The sequence below is a fragment of the Paramacrobiotus metropolitanus genome, unplaced genomic scaffold (assembly GCF_019649055.1).
Source record: "Paramacrobiotus metropolitanus isolate TYO unplaced genomic scaffold, Prichtersi_v1.0 Parri_scaffold0000203, whole genome shotgun sequence".
Classification (NCBI taxonomy): Eukaryota; Metazoa; Tardigrada; class Eutardigrada; order Parachela; family Macrobiotidae; genus Paramacrobiotus; species Paramacrobiotus metropolitanus.
In genome coordinates, this window is record NW_026570423.1 from 66,461 (window position 1) to 87,203 (window position 20,743).

Below are 20,743 nucleotides of genomic sequence, written 5' to 3' on the forward strand. Positions count from 1 at the left end.
GTCCCTGCAGCACACGGTTCCGGTGGTTTGTAATGGGGACCATTATCATTTTAAGTTTTTAACAACAATTATCACTGCAACGGCAAAGGATATCATTACCGGATGACGGACAAGAATGAACGGGAAAATGGCTTTTGGAGGATGACCCGGAGTCCGAGTGGCCCACTGGTTTGGATGACTGATGGAGTGTTGAGTGTACAGTACTTGTAAATGGTTGATTACATTGGTTGTCTGCCTCTAGGGTTTCTTATTAATTTGCGGCTCTGTGCAATTTGCCTTGTTTAATAATTCCTGAAACGAAACCTGTTTTAATTGAGAATTGGATTAGTTTTATGTCCGATTGTGAAGGGAGGGTTATATCCTATCCTCTAAATTAATTTTGGGTTATCCTCACTGGACTTCAAAATGATTTTTACAGATTTCCATTCATAAGCATAGCTTTGGGTGGAAACATCTTTATGAAGTCCATTGTATATTTATGAGTTTACGCCTTACGGGAATGCGTGTTTTAATGCTCCTACACAAGTAATTCGAGCATTGTGTACTTACATGTTAGTGTTTTTGATGTGCAACAAGCATTGGTAGGCTGCTATCGTACCATTAAATCCTTGTGACCGAGATTTTCGCCAACTTTATCAAAAATGATTTGTTGGTCATGAAAAACAACACCGGACCTCTGCATCACATAAATTTTTATTGTTTTTTTATATTTATTTTTCGCTGCAGCCTTATGAAACGGCATATAATTTTTATTAACATAATGTACTCATACGGTCGCCAGTGACTCGCCACTCTCATAAAAATTTATCAGCCGTTGCAAGTCGCTGCTGTGATGAGTGTACATAAGTAAATGCATCAACCGATCCGTGTCAAACCAGCAATCGAACTATAACAGCCATCACTCAGACATAATACTCTTTATCCTTGTTCCTCCCAAGCGTCCCATTCCCGCCGGCCTGCACCGGCCGCGCATGACCATTGCGCTGCATCGTCCCGGCCGGACTGGGCTCCGGCTTACTGAAGGTCTGGTAGGTTTTGGCGCCATCCGCCGCCGCGGCCGTCGTCACCGGGCGTCCGTTCTTTCGGTAGCGCACCGCCAGGAAGACAATCAGTGCCACCAGGATGACCACGCCCACCGCGATCCCGGCAATCAGCGCCGCGTTCTCCCGGAAGATGTCCAGCGGGTTGCCCGGCGGGGCGGTGGTGGTGGAGAGGACCGGGGCCGGCGGGAACGTGGGATAGGTGCCCAGTTTCCCGGGGGGCAGGGTCACGGTGAAGGTAGGCTTGGGGAAAGGCGTCTGGATGGACTCGGCGGTGCGGAAATTGGAGACGGGGGTGGTGAAGGGGGGTGGCGTGGTGAAGGTCACGTTGATGATGATCGGCGGGCGCGTGGAGCGGGACAGGGCGGAGCGGGCCGCCAGGGGGCTGGCGTCACCGGAGGCCTCCGTATCACCTAATGGGAAAGGTCAAGTGGTCAAGTATTGCATTTAATTTTCACTTTTCATGTGTTGGATATTTATTTATATATTTTATTTTGACAGATTGCGGAAAATGAGGTTTCACGTTTCCTTTAAATTATTTTTTAATTCAGTAAGCTTGGACTTCGTAATGCAGCAGTCAATGCCTACACTTACAGTCTTCTTCGTCATCACAGATTACTGAGCGCGGTGAGGAAATCACCCGTTTGGCAGTGGTCGACAACGTCGACGCCGTTGTCGTAGTTTTCGGGAATACTGTCGTTGTCTTCACAATAGTGAAGGATGCAAAAATCAGATCGTCATCTAAAAGACGTGGAGAAAAGTCACCAACTTTTCATAATCGGCACAAATAATTATGATGAAATAAATCAGCTGTAATCTTGGTGCAATATAGGTAGATATGTAAGAAAAAGGTCACCCGATTCTGTACATACTTTTCTGACTGTTGGTCAGTGTACACCCGGTATCTTCTACTTTACAGGGCGCCGGCGTGGCGACAAACAGATCATCAGACGCTTTGGTGTCCGGTCCGTGGTGGGTGACATCGGTGTGCTGCATCTGGTCCATCCATTCCGCTGGCTGCTGTTTCTCGGGGAAGGAGGCATTCGTCGCCTGTAGTTCCTTCTCCATATCGCTCACCAGCTCCGGATGACCTTCCAGCAGCACGTTCCCGTCGGCATCGGCCGCCAGATCCAAGATGCGGATGCCGTTGATGACCAGGCCGGCAATGACGCCCTGGAAGGCCCGCTCGATGTCGTCGTGGCGGGCGTTGAGTTTGCCGCCGATTTCCACCGTGGAGATGCCGTTGAAGATGTCGTGTTGTTTGCCTGCAAAAGGTCACAGTTACTAATTTGTGTATCGTTATTTTAATGGCAAAAAACGAAATTTCACAAGCAAAAACATACAAAAACATTATAGGCATAACAAAAATCGTTAGGGCGATTTTTAAAAAAAATTAATTATAGACACACTAATTAAACAGTAATATAGAATTAAACAGTAATATTTTAAAAAAAAAATATAAACAAAATTAAATGGTGGCTTTAAGACTACTAAATACTTATTCGCATTTTCCAAACAAAATACAAAAATCTTGTGGATTAATTAATAATATTAATACCATAATTCAATAAATTGCAGTTAGAAGATATGAGTATTAATATTCCCATATATGAGCATGAACTGAAAAAAAGATTAAATTAAGACAATTTTTATTTCTCACCTGATGGCACTTTAATAACCGGCTCGTGCCCGTCAATTTGCAGCGTGGCATTGGCACCATCGCGTTCAAACCGCACCACGTGGTACCGACCGTCGTTCAATCGGTGTTGGAAATCGCTGATTAAATGCGCATAGTTGCCCATATTGTAAACCACAAACAGGTGGCCGGCAACCTGTATAATAAATGCGAAAGTGAAAAACATTTATTCCAAAAAACGAGAGATTTGTCGGAGAAAACAAGCGCATACAATCTGGAACTCAATCACATCTTCGGATGTAAAGCTGCCAATGCGGCAGATGAGCGCCTCGTCTTCCGACGTCACCAACCCGAAAGCGATGCGGTCGGATCGCGAATCCGGCCGTTGTGCCGCATCGAAATGATAAATCACCAAGCCCGGTAGCGGGCCGAACCGGTAGGCAGTGCTATCTGCAAAGGTCACCAGTTAGTGCAATATTTCGAAATTCTCAGAAATCTAAAAGTAAATTTACATGAGGAATTTGCCTTTAGATAATCAGCCGTTTGTTCAGGAAAATATATATTTAACCTATTTGAAGCTGATCTTTGTTTCTTTTTAAGTTAGTTCAATGAGATGTGTACAATAAAAAGTAAAGGGTCTATCGATAGCTAAATAGGTATGTGTAATACAAATCAGCGAAAAAATGAAATTAATTCAAGGTATTTTTAAAACTGCTATAATTATAATTTTATAAATACCGAATTTATTGCAGCACGCGTATTAACGTACAGTTTGAGCAAGTACTCCCGGTGAAAGACGTCATTTCACAGTCACACCCGAACCCCATCCACTGCTGCACACACCGTCCGCCATGCTGGCACACCGCGCCCTTCCCGCATTCCCCGCGGGGTCCCTGGCACCCCGCCACGACCATATCGCTCTTGACCTTGACCCCGCCCACCAAATCCACCACCACCCCGTTGATCGTCAACCCCGCCAGGCACCCCGAGAACCCGGTCTGGGACCTCACCGACCGCGGGAGACTAGCGAACATCCGTCCGGGAAGTCCCCCGACATACAGACTCCCCTGGAGATTCAACCGGGACTTCTCCTTGACGTCGACCAACACCCACTTTTCCCCGTCCACCACCAGGACATGGTCCGTCCGCCCGGGACGTCCGATCTCCACACTGTGCCATTGGTTGTCATTTAACGGCCGCCGGCTGCTGGACGACAGGCTCTGGGCGCCGTTGCCCATGTCGAAGACTAGGTGGAGCGTCCCGTGGACTAGCTCGACGGCGATAAAATCCTGGGCGTACTTCCCGTTGAAGAGGATCAGTCCGGTGGTCTGGACGGTGCGGAAGGCGAAGCGGAGGGAGAGTTGCGGGTCGGCCTGGAGGGGCTCGAGGGTCACGAAGGCCTCGGGGCTCTGGAAGGAGAAGCTGGAGGCCCGGGGTCCGAGAGCGTGGTCTGCAGGCAGGTGAGCACGTCGGTGGTGTCCAGGTGGAGGTTCTGGAGGTGGCCCCGGAAGGGTGGGAGGGGGCGGGTGGATATCGGGGGTGAGGGGCGGTGGGAGGAGGTCAGTGGCAGGCGGGAGGCGCGGATGAACTTCTTGGAGCGGGTGCCGGGCTGCTTGCCTAAATCCAGCCGGCAATAATGCAGGGAAATGCCGTCCAGGGTGGCTGATGTTTCTACACCGGGAAATTATTTTACTAACGTTTCTAAACTATTTTTCCAATAATTACGATTTTATTCAGTTAAATTTACCGGCAAGTTCGTAGTTATCCAAAACGATTTTCACAAACTTTCCGTGGCGGTGAAATTTGACGAAATGCCATTTGTCATCGTTAAGTGCTTCACCGACGGTCCATTCCAACTGAAAACAACAACGTAATTAAAATTAATGATAATATTGCTGGCATTTTTTCGCTAATTTTATTGTTTATTTTATTAACACTTGCACAAATTTATCGCAAAATAAATTTAACGGAAACTATATATTAATTATTTTGCTTTTATAATTTTTTACCTTGTCGTTCATGATGGCTTCCGCACTGAGCGTGACCTTTATCTTGCCACTGACCAGCGCGACGACTAAGGCATCGTCCGCTACGTCGCTGGCAGCTTTATTCAAGCACCACAGTTTCAGGATAAATGCGCTGATGGATAGCGACCGGAAGCGAAAGGACAGGCTGGTCACTTGGCGGGGTTTCGCCTCTTCCGCTGGCATTTCGTATTTCACGTACGGGTTGCTGTCGTCAAAGCGCATTTCCGATGCCGCTAAAATTCGAACATCACAATGAGAACTAAATCGGATAATTATAATAATAAATACCGATGATAGCATTCTTAACCGCGCTATCATAAAATCATAGGAATCCCGAATAGATAATATTATTTTAATTAATTAAAACTGCAGAAAAAATGAGTATCAAATATTATGCAAATAATCTCTACTCATCAGCGTATTTACTATTTTGAGATGGTAGTTTGATTTAATATTCCCGCGCGCGGGTGCCCCGCATAGAAATGATTAATTAATTTAATAATACATATACTGTATAAGTGTATATGCGCGTAAATAGATTTTCAATGAAATGATGAATGAAAACAGCCGAGCGGAACAATCTGCGCATTCTATTGACACGGCCCACGGTGCTTTGATCGGATGCACAATCGGACCAGACCGGCACACGTGCGGCCGGCTGTTTTAACCGGAAATGACCGGCGGCGGGACAACAGACCGATAGTGTCCAGCTGTCCTGTGTGCGAGCGCTATTAATTAGGTGAAAATTGCATATGTTGAATGCACGGCACACGCCGTGGGTGGCGGTCAATATCTGGTCATTTTGGCGGGGTTTTGTTGACCGAAATAATTGGAATATAGTGTGTTTGCATCGCCCTACCGAAACATATCCACAATACCAGTATATAATTAGCAGGGTCAATGTGCTATATATTAAAATGATTTATCGTGCTATTTCTAAAAAGTTAAATTTTCTGTTATGGCAAACCCAAACCGACAATCTTTATTTAATTCTTTTAATCACATCATAATTTGAATTCTATGTGTCTGATAGTGGTAGACTGCTAATACTGAAAGAAAAGCATATGGATCCTTTGTTTGAAATGGCACCAAAATTTTAGAAAAATTTATTAGCCAAATTTATGAAAGAATGTTCTCTGTAATTTCTGCAACACGTTTGCCTTAGAATTCTTTAAACGCCGCCGACATTGGTATCCACTGCACTACGTTAAATACTTGTTTCAGATCGTCGATCGTTGCTCGGATTTTGTGCGATTAAACGAAAGGAATATTCTCTAATTTCGTACAGTCTGTACTAGTGCCCTGCAACGGAGTCGAAAACTTCGTCCAGTCCGAACCGAACTATTAAATTTTTCTCCGAACCCAGTCCGACTCCGAATTTTCAAAATCATACTCCGACCACTCCGATCCGTAAATATTTTTACAAATCCGAATCCAGTCCGATCCGCTCCGAAAATTTTTGTCATATTTATTTTTTATCTCATTCCAGGAAAATCTACATATAATACCTATACTATCCGGTGCAACAATTTAAGATAGCTAACGCCAAGATATCAATAAAATTTCATTTTTCAAAACCTTCAGAACGTTTATTACCTAAATTTTTATGTATTCTCCGTTTAAATTCTGCGTCACTTTAGCCATAGATTGTTCAAATCTGAGCGTTTCGGTAATGACATCCGAAAATTTTGGTATTTTGCCGCTCATAAAAAACAACAGTTTTTGGCTGTTGCTTTCAGGTGTTATTGGCAACTCTTAGTTCTCAACAAAAAACTTCATTAAAGTTATAATTGGGATTTCCTTTTTTGATTGAACAAGCTTCGCCTCTAACAAAGGGCACAGAGTACAGCAACTGATTGTGAAGTTAACGTAATAGTAGAAGTAGCTACGTTTAGTGCTTTACCGAGTCACACTGAAGCCCCGCGCGGAGCGCGAAGCTGACGATGCTTTTTTTCCTAAAAATAATAGAAATTCTATAAAAACTAGTTAAAAATATAAATTTTAATTCGGATAATTCGGATTCATATTTACATCCGAATCCGATCCATTCAGGCAAGCCTAAACTCCGAAACCACTCCGATCCGAATTTTTTTAAAACAAATCCGTCCAATCCGCTCCGAAAATCGGAGTGGATTCGGAGCGGTTCGGATTTACCAGTCCGTTGCAGGGCTCTAGTCTGTACTGCTCAATCAAAATCAAAGATCAAAACACAACCAAAACGAGTTCGTAATACAGCAGCAACCAAAACGAGTTCGTAAAAATTAATACTGTATACTTTTGCCGATTTTATCAAAAAATATTACGTTAAGAAAATAATATCATCCGCCCCTATTTCCGGTATTTTCTAAGAATCACTGCATATGCCATTGCCGGCATCACCCCTGTGCCTAATAATAAAGTTGAGCTTTACAGAAAACACCTTTTGCACAGCCACTATACTACGACAAACTGCAATAACGGTACTCGTATACTCGTACCTTGTTGACAATTGAGGCCGGAAAAAGCGGTATGCTGGCAATCGCACGTATACCGCTGCCATCCCTCCCGGCATTTCCCGCCATTGGCGCATGGGTTGGACGGGCAGTGTGCGGCGGCGAAGGGACGATGCGGGCAGGACCATTTATCCAGTTGTTCGCCGATATCCACCGGCTTTTTGTTCAAGGAGATTTTTTTAATTAATCCCCGGAATGTCGCACCGGACTGCACTGACCACAGATCAGCGACATTCTCACTCAGCGGCGCCGGCGCTCCGCCGATGTATAACTACAGTATAAACAGAAACATTTTTTTATTAATGAATACTGCGATAACTTCATGATTTCACGGAAAAATAAAGTACAATTACATACAAAAGTTGCCAAAAACACAAAAACGAAAAATTACGAGTCGAATGTTTTAGTAAAAGATGCCTTAAAAAATTACTAACCTTGTGACTGAAAAATTTGACATTCTACTGGAACGAAGAAGATGTACCGACAAATCGTAGAGCAATGGCGTTTACACTCCCAGCGAGTCGACATCGTAAATTAATTGAAAGCTTGATAAAAGAAATCTGTTTATGCGCTTTTGGTTCGTTTTAATCAGTTCGCCACGCATAAAGTGGGAACAGAATTAAAAAATCACATTTTTTAAAGGTCACTTCTATGCGCCAGGAAATTTCCTGGCGCATAGTCAATCTGCTATGCGCCAGGAAAATTCTTGGCGCATAGTCGTTTTGCTATGCGCCCGGAAATTCGCCGCCAAAATCAAAATTTATCGTTCTAAGTTATTAATAACGTAATACTGTGACTTTGTGAAAGTACTTTTTGCATAGCCAGCATAAAAATACATGAGATTCATTACAAAAGGTACAAACTATCCTTTCGAATTACTCGATTTTTACGTAAAATTATGAGCTGGAGACCAGTAATACTTGTGATGGGCGATGGGCGTTACCCCTAAGGAAGCATTTGTGTCTGCTCGAGAATAGCACGACAAATAGAAGCGAGCGTTTTTTTGCCGTGGTAAAAGCGGAAATGAGAGGATAAAGCCGGCGAACACCTAAGAAAATGCACCCGCGGGAATGCTTTGATGTTGTTATGGCCGCGTTGGGAAGTAGAACAGCACTGTACAGTGTTGCCGAATTCTCAAAGTAAGCAAAAAAGAAGGGCATGTACGATTTCCCGGCAGCCGAACGGAATAAGAAGCAACGGTCTTACCGGCATGTTAGTACCTGGGTGTGTTGTGAAATGCCACCGACCGTACCAGGTTATTCAACAAGCACGATCGGACTTGCGAACAGGTCTATAATTCTTATTCAGCCTCTTTGTGATCCCACCGGCTGCCATCTTGTGGCTTTAGTACTGAGATTTTTGGGTTGGGTAGGGAGCCAAGAAGCTTTTTAACCCTGTATGGAAACCGACCGTCTGTATTAAGATGTAAACATGGATATGTTGCAGTCAAGGAAATTAAATTCACAGTGAGTGTCTTCCCGTCCCGCAACAAGGGATTGATTAGATAATTTTGGGATATTTGCAGCAACGTTTTGAGTCGACCTTGTCCTTTCAAAAACGCAATATCGAAAGCGCCAGTTTTGCCGAAGAGTCCACATTTGAGACTGACTAAACGAAATTCTTGGAAACGGAAGCGTTGAAGAAGCCGCCAAGAAAAGGAGGCGTCAATAATCACGCAAAGCTCGAGCCACAAAAAAGTTCGGTGTGTGTTACCGCAAAAAAAGATAGATGATATTCGAATGCGCAGAAACGTCCCGGAGAAAGCCGTCTTGACGAAAAGGACGGTGTGCTCGCTGTGCTGTAATAACAGCTGAGACTACAGATAAAGCATTAAGCTGATACAACGCGGTTCTCTAGAGGCTGCATTGTTTTACATACAATACAGAATACCTTCACTGTATACAATACAGTGAAGGTCCTTGAGTAGGGCGATAGTTGATAAAAACTTCTACCAGCACTGTTGATCAGTGGTACTGTGTTAAAAAAGTGACAGTGATAAAGAAACAGGCTGTAATCGTAATCAGACGTGTGGGTTATGATTAGACTTCGTAAAGTGATATTAACAACTTGAAAATACTCAAATTTTAATTCTGCGAGAAATTTCCTGGCGCATAGCAAATTGACTATGCGCCAGGAATTTTCCTGGCGCATAGCACTTTCGTTTTTTAAAATGCGATGGTAATCCGGAGAAACTTATATTTAATAAAATTAAATGAACTATTTTAAAGTTGAACAATGAATGAGTTACATACTCGTTTTTAACCAAATAATAAATGAATCAAATATTAAAAGCAAAAATCCGGTGATAAATAAATATACTTGTATGTTGTATGAATAATGTGATGATTGATAGTAGTAAATCAGTTTCAGTATTTTAATTTATATTTCAAATTAGCATGATTGTCGGCGAACAGTAAATACTGCCGGTTTTAATTTTTCGATAATCACATAAAAAGTGCCCTACGTATATTGACATTTTAAGATTTATTTGGTATCATCGTGCTATGAACAGATACCTATTCGCCTCTGGACTTACATTATGCGATATTATGCTTTTGGGTGTCGTGGACAGTTTGCTGTATAAATTCACGCCGGGCTCATTACTCCCGCCAATGATGAACTCCGTGGCGGCATCATCCAGCTGGATTTGCCCGATCCCGCTGCGCTCGTCCAGTGTCAGATTCAGCTCATGCCAGGCACCTGCAAATTAAATGCCAGCAGGTTGACAAAAATTAAATAATTACGGTATTTATAATCACCAGACTAAACTCCAAATAATACTTAAGATTTCAATGATATTTATATAATATTTAATATTGTAACATTCTCTTGTACTCTGTACTCTTACATAGCAAGATGCAACACCACAAAAATAATATTAGGCGATAATTTAATTACGTTTTAATGTAATTTAATGATATTATTATATTCAGTCATTCTAATTTAATTACGTCAGCACGATTTAAATGCACGGTTAGCGCCGTGAAACCTGCTCAAAACACACTGTAAGAAATGTCGTAGTGCAATGGTATGCGACAGGTAGCCGCAGGTTTTCATCTGGATTGTCGGCCATATAAAAATAAAACAAACCAGTAAAAGAAAAAATACTGTTTACTGCCATTGCTAACTATTTCCCGCTACCTCCATAGTATTATGCGGCCCGTGCTTTTTTACAAATTTTTTTCCAGTTATTTTAGCAATATTTTCGCGTTTGCACCTTATTACCAATATACGTATTTATCATGGATTTCGCTATTCAACCACAACAAAGTTTTTGAACAAATTAAATGCCTTGGATTTGGAGCGCTGTTTTCGTAATATAGTTTGTCATCCGTTATACATTTCCATTTATTTTACAGTTATTATCAATTATTGTTTGCTGTAGATTTCGAAATTATTTTTATTCGAATTTATTTTAGATACCATCGTTGGTTTTCAGCGCGGAAACCGGGATGCGACTGGCCTCATCCAGCTGCCCCCCGGCCGCCGCCCGCTGGATCAGCAGCCCCAGCTGCCCGTCGTACATATCCACCGCCGTCAGGGAGGCGTTGTTCTCGCGGTGCAGCAGCAGCAAGCCGCTGGCTTCCGTCGTCTTGAATTTCACCGACAGCGCCCTGAACGGCTTACTTCCGGTGCCGATTAACAGGTACTGCTCGGCGCCGCAGAAATTCATTGGTCCCAAGAATCGCTTACTGTTGCGCTGGCACGTAAAGGTCACCGGCGCCGCGGATTGATTGGTGTGCGGGTAGCGTTTGATGGAGCGGGTGAAAAGGTCATGCCGGACGTTCCCGTGTTGCAGAAACAGCTAAAATTAATGGAAATCGTTATTATCGTTCAGTGAGTCTTTCGTTCGGTGGATCATCGAATAAATGGAAACAAATTGTATAAAGGGATTTAGAAACTAAGTTGAGCACTTACACCTCCGCAAGTGACCTTAATTGTTTTGAATCCAGAATTTAGAGTCATATATAGAACGTTGTGTGTTTCTGATTAATTCTTTCTAAATATAATTTGTACGAGGAACTAATCAAGAAATTTCGGGCTGATGTTTGTTAATTGCGGGCAGGTGTTCTCCTGCAGCTTGTTGTGCCTAAACATTTTTATTGTTGCTGAACAGTTGCTAAAGAATCGCAACAAGGCGTACAAACAGGAAAAGTCGTAGTGCGAGGGCTTGGAACTGTCGCACAAAGTAATTTTGAAAATAATCCAAGACGCGTCTGCATTGTCATATGTGCGAACGAGTACATAGTACACATTTGTTTGAATTTCACACCTAACGTTAATTAGTGTAGATTTTTTTTTAATTTTAAAAAAATGTAAGAAAATGTCTTGTTATAAATTAAAACGGGCTTAGCTTACGTTTATGGAAACACTGACATTTTTAGTTGTAAATTACAAGGTAATACAACCCAAATGGCAAATGGTAATGACAAATATACTTTGCGCTAAGGGCAATATATTTTGGCGAGTCTGCTAAAATTTTGCAAGTTGAAACCGTAATCAGATATGCCTGTGATTGATACGTACATCTAGCACCGTTCCGTGGAAATTATCCGTATTGTCAAAAAGGTTTTCCACTTTGGCTTCTTCGGCTTCCGCATCAGAAATTCCGCCGAGCAACAGTGTCTGAATATTTCCGATTTCTTCATATTTTTCGCCGCTGGCTATTAGACGTTTCGCGCGACTTTTTCCGTTTATGGAAACTGTAATCTGCAAAATATAATAATTGCGAGGAGATATTTTAGATAAGGAAATTCTTTAAAGAATGACAAGCTTGTAGGACTTATTGTAAAACATTTTACTAGAACATGGCGCTTTCACAAAAAAATCGTAGAACAGTGGCCCTTACCAATGCGTTGAGAACTTCTGAACAATACTTAAAATGCTTAAAAAAATCCGCTATTGCAGTTTCGATTTTTTTATTAATAATATTTATTAATCTCGTTTAAGGTAAATCCGTAACCGAAATGGTGAAGGGAAAATATAATATAAGTTCATATAGTTTAAAAGGCGGCGATAATCCTGACCTCCGGCGGATCGCTCTGCAGATGCACACTGATGTTATACTGCACATAATCCCGGAAATCCCGCTTAGTGTCCGGCTCAAACTGTTCCCGCACCGTGTACGCGGCAAATCTACCGGTAAAGATCAGTCGGTTCTGTTGTAAATAAAACGTCAAAAATCCGTTGGACGATGTTTTGGCGCAGATAATCACGCCGTTCGCTTGCCGGCTGCGAAAACTCAGATGCAGAAATTCCGATACACCGTCCATGATTATTGTTGATGGAGGTTGAAGATAAAATGACAAGAAATCCTTCCCCAAAAAATCATTTTCACCGGCCAGATGTTCTGCAAAAAGTAACACTTTGTATTTCTCATACATAATTGTTTCCACTCAGCTAAATACTATAGATAAAATAAATACAGCTACAGTTAAAGTGTTGTCACCAATTATTCTGCGGGAAGGTTATGATGTATTTTGTAGAACAAAATATCTTTTTACAAAATAATTTTTAAGATACGTGTGTTGAACTGTTTTGTATAGAATAATTTGTATTTTGTATTCTTTTATTTAAATTATTAGGCGAAAATGCTGTATTTTTTGCTTAATCGGTTTAATGGTAAACAGCATTTTTTGCAGCCATTTATTTTTCTGCACTTACTATTATCGAAATTTTTATTTTTTGTTTATCGCTTAATGGAAGCTGTCATCAGTTTTCAGCCATTTGTGGAAAATAAATTTTATTTAATCAGTTAATGAAAAACAATCATTTTTTGCTATGATTTATTTTTCTAGACTAACTATTATTAAAAAATATATTATTTTTAATTTATCGCTTAATGGAGGCTGCCATCAGTATTCATCCTTTTGTGGACATTTCAACAAAAATAAGGTCGTCTCTCATGGATTATTGCCCGATGAGACGTCACGAGGAAAAAGATAATCCCTATCCACTGTGAATCACTGAAAAGGCCTGCACCGATAAATATTTGTCTGCGAAATGCCGGCAGATTAGTTCAGCATGAATGGGGATGTGTGTAATTTTGTGCAAAATATCGGGGAATAAATATGCTGACATCTTTTCGTATCAAAAGAAAACCCAGGCCACAAATCATCGGTCTGGCCACAAAAGAAAATCGTCTTGCCCATAAATCAGCCATATATGAACAGCGTGTATATCTACACGCAATCCGCTAATCCTATCAAACAATCTTTTTGCATTTTGTATGGTCGGTGTATTATTTCCCGTAGATACTCGTATAATGCCGGCACGCGCGCATTTCTTCCCGTTCCGCTTGCCGGGCGCCGGCTGTATGGGGGCGTGGTCAAGCTTCATTAAGCACAATGTCCACGCAATCAGTTGGCCTTAATTTCTCTCTCACAGAAAAATACACGATTCTCCCTTTTTTTCCACCAGAAATTCGCTTGTAAATCGCACAAAAGTGCAGAAGTTGAAATAATTATTTTTGAAAAACATTATAATGTGACGCTTCACGCTGCGAATTTTAATTTGTAAATTTATTTAAATTTTGGTTTATAGTGTCTGAATAATCCTAATTTGTAATATTTAATTTTTGCTCTGCGTGGAAAAATTTAATTTAATTCCTGCATAAGGGAAAAGTATAATTATTAATATTTGTAGGAAATTATTAGCATTGGTAGTTATTTAATTTTTGCTTTGCGCGGACATATTTAATTTGATCAACGTATACAGAAAAATAAAATTAATAGTTGCAGTTCGTTAAATGGGTTTTGCATTTGTTTACTGTACATCGATTTCAGTAAAAAATTATGGCCTGTTTTATATTATCCCCCTCGTAAAATTTCAGGCTATTTAATTTTGGGATTTATTAAAACATCAAAATTATTTAGATATTATAAAAAATAAAATTGTTTTAAGCATGTTGAATCAATACGTAATTTTCGCCTAAAATTTATATTTATTTTGGTAATAAATTTTCATGGTATGTCGGAAAAAGTCCGCTTCGTGTCAGCGGTTGATTAAGTAAATTAAAAAGGAAAACGGTCGATACTTAGTCAGCGTTGGACGGAGGGGAAAGTGTGTCAAAGGAGTGAGTGGCGCTACACATCAGAACTACGGAATAAATGGCCACGTCGCGGTGGATACATTTTATTTATTTAAGCAGCAGCAAGGGCCACTTGAGTCTGATGGCACATCCTTTATTTTATCCGCTACACTTTCCCCCCATTCACAACATCCCCAATAACAATAACAACTTATGCCACTCAAACGTCCACGCCAGGACCATTTTACAACGCACCGGCTATATATATATGCCGGAGTGTGCAGAATTTTTCACATGATTAAATATACACAATAGAAAAGACCGCTTTTATTATCTAATTGTACAGCAACGCGGCATTTACCGGCTTTGGCAAAATCATTTGTTTTACATATTTTATTATAGTAATTTGGTTTTATTTCTCGATTTCATTTCTCGGTTTTATTTCTCGATTTTCTCGCCTTGGACAAACTAAAATCTATTTAATAATTTATTTTATTTTAGGGAAAAACAATTTTTTTAATATAATTATGTGTTAGAAAAATGTTGGGTTGCGCATCAAGATAACTTTTAAAATTGTCCTGCAGAAGCTCAAAAACATACGAGTAACAAAAATTCAAAAATAAATGCAGATATTTTGGAATTTTCCACGCTGTAATAATTTTTTATATTTGTTTTCCGATTTTACCTATGGCAGCGCATTTTAAACAATTTTTTGTTATTTTCAAATACGCGCGACTTTCTCCTGGTTTTTACATAAATTCTGGGCCGATTTCAGAATCAGTTTTAATTTATCAGCAAAGCTCAGAAGCGTTAATAATAACTTAAAATTAATATAGATGAAGTTTTCGAAGTTTTATTACGTTTTCCCGTGCAGATATGAATAAAGTAAGTTTTCCAAATTTCCATGAATTTTCGTGCAACTAAACTGACCAGTGGTCAGCCGGGTAAATTTACTGAGCGGGGGCACATTAATTTGGGAAATTGTTCATGGGCGATTGTCGTCGATTGTGGCCGAGAGTGATTGCCGCCGGGTGGATTAGCGAGGGCAAACTGGCCAAGTGATGGGGATATCGGTGGCCTGTGGCTAATTAAGGGAAACCATATCGCTCGCGCACCCGCCATCCCCCGGTCGCCTATATATTTCCGCATTATGCTAATTTCCTCCGAGGCATCCTTGATCATTAGGGTGTAATGTGCGTGGATTATGCACTTGTCAAGCACCAATCATCGCAATATACTCCATTTCGGTCATCCCGAAATCTTCAGGAATAAATTTAAATTACTGTCAATAATTTGCTTTCAACGCAGAATTTTACGAAAATGTGAAATTTTCAAATAATTTTTAACCAGGGAAATTTTCAAATAATTTTTACTATCAATAAGTTTTAAATTTCAGGTTTTATTTTAATTTGAAATATTAAATGTTATAAGCAGTTACAAAATTTGCCAACAAGTGCAACAACCAACTTTTACTTGGAAATTAGTTTGCACGTCAAATTTATTATAACCCAAATAATTCCTTCAAAAATAATTTTAAAAATTGAATGATTTTCTGTACGAAGAATCCTTAGCAAAATTATAACAATATTATAAAAACGCATTTTTTTCCATTATGGAGGTGCCATAAATTTTTAAAAATTGCTACTAAAATCGGAAAACATTCAGACAAAACCCAGTAAACTTAAGGGAAAATCGGGCCGCTCCTAATATGCATATCAGTAGCGGCATGCATGGCTGGACGGGTCCATTTGACCACGTTTTTCATGTGCAATGAGGGAAACCGGCATCGGTCAGGACGGGCGCGCGATGCTTATCCCCGCTTATACGGAGCAGCCAAGGCCGTGATTTGGCTAATCAGCAAATCCCTGCCACATCAACATATGAATAATAATCGGGATATCGTTAGGGCCATGTTGGCCTACACGTATCGATCCGGGATGAATGGGCCGGCGCCAAATACGTCTATGTATGTTAATAATGAGCGAAGGATAAAATGGGCAATTGTGTGGCTGGACAGCCGAGTGGACGGCCGCGGTCCATTCAATGCCGGCATAATTGTGTACTTTGGCCCCGCTGCGTGTAATTGCGCCCCGGCCGTCTGGCCTCATCACCGTCCAGCCGCGGATATGGTGATCCCGACTGAATAGTGTCCCGTGTAAACAACCGGCTAATATATTTTTGTTCTGTTTAGAATAATGTGTTGACATATCGGACCATTATTGCCCACCGCCCGCCAGACAGTCACATTAAAATTTTTTTTAATGAAAATTGCCAACCACACAGTGTTCTAAACAGGCCAATGCAATTTCTTAATTTTTAAGGAGTAAAAAACATCGGAAAACATATATTTTAATTTTATAAACAAATTGTAATGTCTAGGGTCGACTTAAAAAATAAATGCTGTAAAAAACTGGAACAATTTTATTACTTTTAAACGGAAATACATCGGAAAGTGATTTAAGCTAAATTATAAAATAACAGGACATTTTTGAATCTGCTTTATTAGTAAACTAATACGGCACGTAACAAAGAACGATAAAATCTTAAAATAAAAAAATTTTAATTTATAAAATCACAGTAACGGAAAAATAAATACCGTACATATATATAAAACATTATAATTACCATATATAAATCAAATATCACTTGTAACAGAACACATACACTCGTATGTACAGTACTTATATAAATAAATGCATATATATAAGCAAAATGAAGAGTATAAAATTAAAGCAAATATTCAATTAACGCTTTAATATTTTCTTAATACGTGCAGTAGCAGCGGACGTTCATTGCTGACCTTTCTCGCAGAGACCGGTTTCGTGGATGACCTCCATGCCGCCGTGACTGACCACCTGCGGGTCTTTGCCCGCGGCTGTCTCGTACATGATTTGCCGCAGCAATCCCCGGAAGCGCGGCTCAAAGAGGACCGAGGGATGGGTGAGGGGGCGCGACAGATTGCCCGCCATCCCACCCATGCACACCGCCACCGGCGGCTGGGTGAACACACTGCCGCTGGGCAGCGTGCGCTTCTCCACGTGCTGACCGTGGCTGCTGGATAAAGCAACCGAGAAAACGTTGGATGTTTTTGATAGCTGCACAATTGACCACTGGTGATCGTGGGGCGGTCGGCGTAGCGACAAGGTCAGGTGGTGCTCGTGATGCCGGCTGACCGGTAACTAAAATAACCATAATTATTTTTCAGCATTGTCTACTGAAAAAAAATTATTTAAAAAATTATATACCATTCTCAGTTTCTTTTAATTTAATTTAATTTAACATATGATTAAAAAATAAAATGTGTTTGGGTATCAATTCATTATATAAAATAATAAAAATTGTGTAAATAATATTGGTCAGATAAAAGTGACATAAAACAATGACATAATACGAATAGTTTATAATTTTAATTACTCAAAATATTCGGTTAATATTTCATTATATTTTAGCGCATATTTAATCGAAGCAGAAATTTTATTTCAGCTAGTTAATAATTGCTATGCAAAATTAATTAGAATTTTTACCGGCATACGTATTTCTTTTGAGTCCACGACACCGGCTTCCAGTTAAATGCGTACGAATTACATTTTTTTATAATTATCTTATAACCTTTAATTAATTTTTCCTGTGATTTATTTTCTTAAAACTATAAAAACAATAAATTACGGAATATTGTATCTTTTTTTTACCGTGGGAGATGTTGGAATTTGTAGCCGGCACTCCAGCAGCTGTTCCTGTGTGGCTTCCGACTCGGTTAATCGAAGCAGGACGAACGCCCGACTGCGCACGTCATCGGCGTACAGCAGCAGCCCGGTCGAATGATTCGTCCGGAATTCAAAGGAAAAATTCCAGCTACCCGGCGACGGCGTCCATTCCGTCATGTGCAGAAAGGACGACTCCATGCCGTTCAGCCGGTAGCCGACTGTGGCCGCGGCTAACGCCGACCGCCAGGCCAATGTCAATAAGAATAGTAATAAAGAGATATCCGACCATTCGCGCCGGTCGCGCATCCGAGCCGGCTTGATTATCGCCATTCCGCATGGAATCTGTTGAAAACAGAAAGGAAAAATAATACTTTTAATTTTTGAAAAATTTTACATTCTCAACTGGCATTATAATTATGCAATAAATAAGTACTCATTTTCTTAAATAATTTGATAAACTGAAGAATTAATATGAATTTTACTGCGCACAGAAAAATGCTGCACGTTTGAATATTATTTGATATCGCTCTAGGTGTTATGATGACTATTATCAGTTACAAAATTCGTAACTTATTCTTTCAAGAAAATGTTTTAAAAAACTAAGACAATGCTCAACCAATGATTTTATTATAAAAAAACTTTTATGAAATATAGCGATAACTTGGTAATAATTATAACATACACTAATAATGTTTATTATCTTTAATTTACTAAATTATGTTACTTAATTATGTTAGGTTACTTAACTAAGTTTATTTTTTTAAATTAATATTTACGACACAGGCTATAATTTAAAATAAATCTCGGAAAAAATGATTGGTTACAAATTTTCTTCAAAAAGGCAAAAACACGCTGCCACCGTCGTTCACCGGGTTTATGGGTTATACCAATAGAAGTATATATACCGGCGAAAGAATTGTCTGCCGCGGTTTTGCAACACTAACCACCTTTTCCACTACATGCGGTGAATCCAAAAAAAGCCCCGCAGCGGAAGCGCAGAGTGCAGCGGAAGTGGTGCTGCGTGTTTGGCGGGAGAGGATGGGATACAATCATAAAACGCTGGTGAGTAAATCCGCGGATTTTTTCCCACCGCAATGTTTAGCCCCTTTTAACCTGGCTCTTGCCACACTCACACACACTCCACAAATACACTGACAGGTTTTTCTCTGGATCAACGAGCGTTCACCGCTGCGGCCGGAAGCCGGTAATGGGCTGTGTCGGCGTTCGGCGTATTATATGCAACGGTAACCGAAGACATATACGGCCAATATATACGGTTCTGTCCGTAATATCTCTAAAAACGGCTCTGGTTTAAATATATGAATTGAACTGGTTATGAACTTCCCTTTTACAGATTTTTCGATTAAATATTTTTAAATATTAACTTTTCTGTATTTTTTTACATATTTGTTTGAAAAATTAAACAAAATTAGCGGACAAGTTCTTATAAGTTGAAATTTTGTTTGTCCCGACAAATTTTGAAATAATTTCTAATTTTCTATGGAAAATTAACAGCAACCCAATTCAGTAATTCTTTAGTCCAATCCATCATTTGCCATGATAATGCTATCTAAAATGGAAGGTATCGTAGTGAAGTGGCAAAATGAAGCCAGACTTCCAGCGAACACAAGATGAAATAATAACAAACAACCAGATATCAAATTTTCTAGTCTTTTTAACAGTTTTTATACTGCTTGATTCAGCATAAAAAAATTGAAAAAAGAACGTAATAAATCCTAAAAACCGATAATGGGACCCCGGCACTCACCGGTACCGCTTCTTAAACGTCCAAATTAAGCAGCATTGCTCGCAGATAAAGGTTACTGATTTTCCACTTCGTTATACTCTATATATAAATAAAATATGAGAAATATTCCACAAAATTTGGAAAATAATCTTGATAATAAAACGCGTCCCGAAAAAATATTTTGCCAAACTTTCGATTTGATCCGAAAGAGCAGACCGCACACTCACTAGCCACACACTGCACTGTGACCTTTGGCAACATCCTCAACAGCAGCCTCAATTAGCGTAAAACGCCGGCTACACGAATATAATATACATTCGCAAGGTGTTAATCCCGCCGTGTTCCTCCGCTGCGCTCTGCCGGAAATGGTCAGCTAAACGCCGCTAATCAGCACACTGATGATTACAACCCATACCGGCTTTTAGCGGCTAAATATTCGCACTGGTTAAATCTCTGGATTAACTCCGAGGGATCTGTAACGTGCTGTGCATATGTGTGAGTGTGTAGTACAAATGTCTTAGTCATCGCGTGGGCTGCGGCGTGAATACTGCCAGCCGATGATTAGGCTGCTGTGCGCATGCTCAGCGTCCATCAGGCAAATTAGTGGCCGTATTACGTGGGCGGCTGTGTGTATGTGTGCACTCCCTCCCGCTTTTGATATTCTTCCCTTTTGTGCGGATGGGAAGAGTGGATAAGAGGGAGGAGACTAAGCTGGCACTACTGCCCTCATTTTTATACCCCGGGATCAGGCCGAGATTAGGGGAATGAGAAAGGTCACTATTTTACTCTTATAACAAAAATAAACGTCACTGCAAAATGGACATTTTTCGATTTATTTTTAAATTTAAAACAATTTTAAAAGAATTTTAAGCGCATATAAAAAATGTAAACGAGTGACATTACGTTTAACTCTCGTATTAAAAAACTAATAATTAGAGAACGCCTTTTAAATTATTTTGACATTATTACAACAATTTAAAAATGGCACAATAAAGCCGAATGTCTTTGCAAACAATATTATGTAATATAAAAAATCTCAATGCAAAAACGACCATTTCTGATATATG

At 40.2% G+C, this 20,743-nt stretch overlaps 1 protein-coding gene across 1 annotated transcript; it reads right to left on the reverse strand.

The window, feature by feature from the left end:
* Positions 1 to 874: 874 nt before the first annotated feature.
* LOC129600921 (neurexin-1-like) lies at positions 875 to 18,957 on the reverse strand. The gene is made up of 17 exons (XM_055499596.1): positions 18,877 to 18,957; positions 17,915 to 18,271; positions 17,026 to 17,404; positions 12,223 to 12,545; positions 11,723 to 11,905; positions 10,619 to 11,000; positions 9,732 to 9,895; positions 7,181 to 7,466; positions 4,686 to 4,936; positions 4,424 to 4,532; positions 4,237 to 4,347; positions 3,446 to 4,204; positions 2,948 to 3,126; positions 2,701 to 2,872; positions 1,913 to 2,305; positions 1,635 to 1,781; positions 875 to 1,453 (listed from the first exon to the last, which is right to left on the reverse strand). Exons 2-17 carry the CDS (start codon positions 18,257 to 18,259, stop codon positions 903 to 905), a joined length of 4,734 nt encoding a protein of 1,577 aa, XP_055355571.1. The 5' UTR covers positions 18,260 to 18,271; positions 18,877 to 18,957; the 3' UTR covers positions 875 to 902.
* Positions 18,958 to 20,743: the final 1,786 nt, after the last annotated feature.

Bases quoted from the DNA above. Each gene is read 5' to 3' on its own strand.
- LOC129600921 (XM_055499596.1), bottom strand. From the start codon at position 18,259: ATGGCGATAATCAAGCCGGCTCGGATGCGCGACCGGCGCGAATGGTCG. The intron at 17,405-17,914 runs GTAAAAAAAAGA...TGGTTATTTTAG, and splicing joins AAATTCCAACATCTCCCACG to TTACCGGTCAGCCGGCATCA. The intron at 1,782-1,912 runs GTATGTACAGAA...CACGTCTTTTAG, and splicing joins ACTGACCAACAGTCAGAAAA to ATGACGATCTGATTTTTGCA.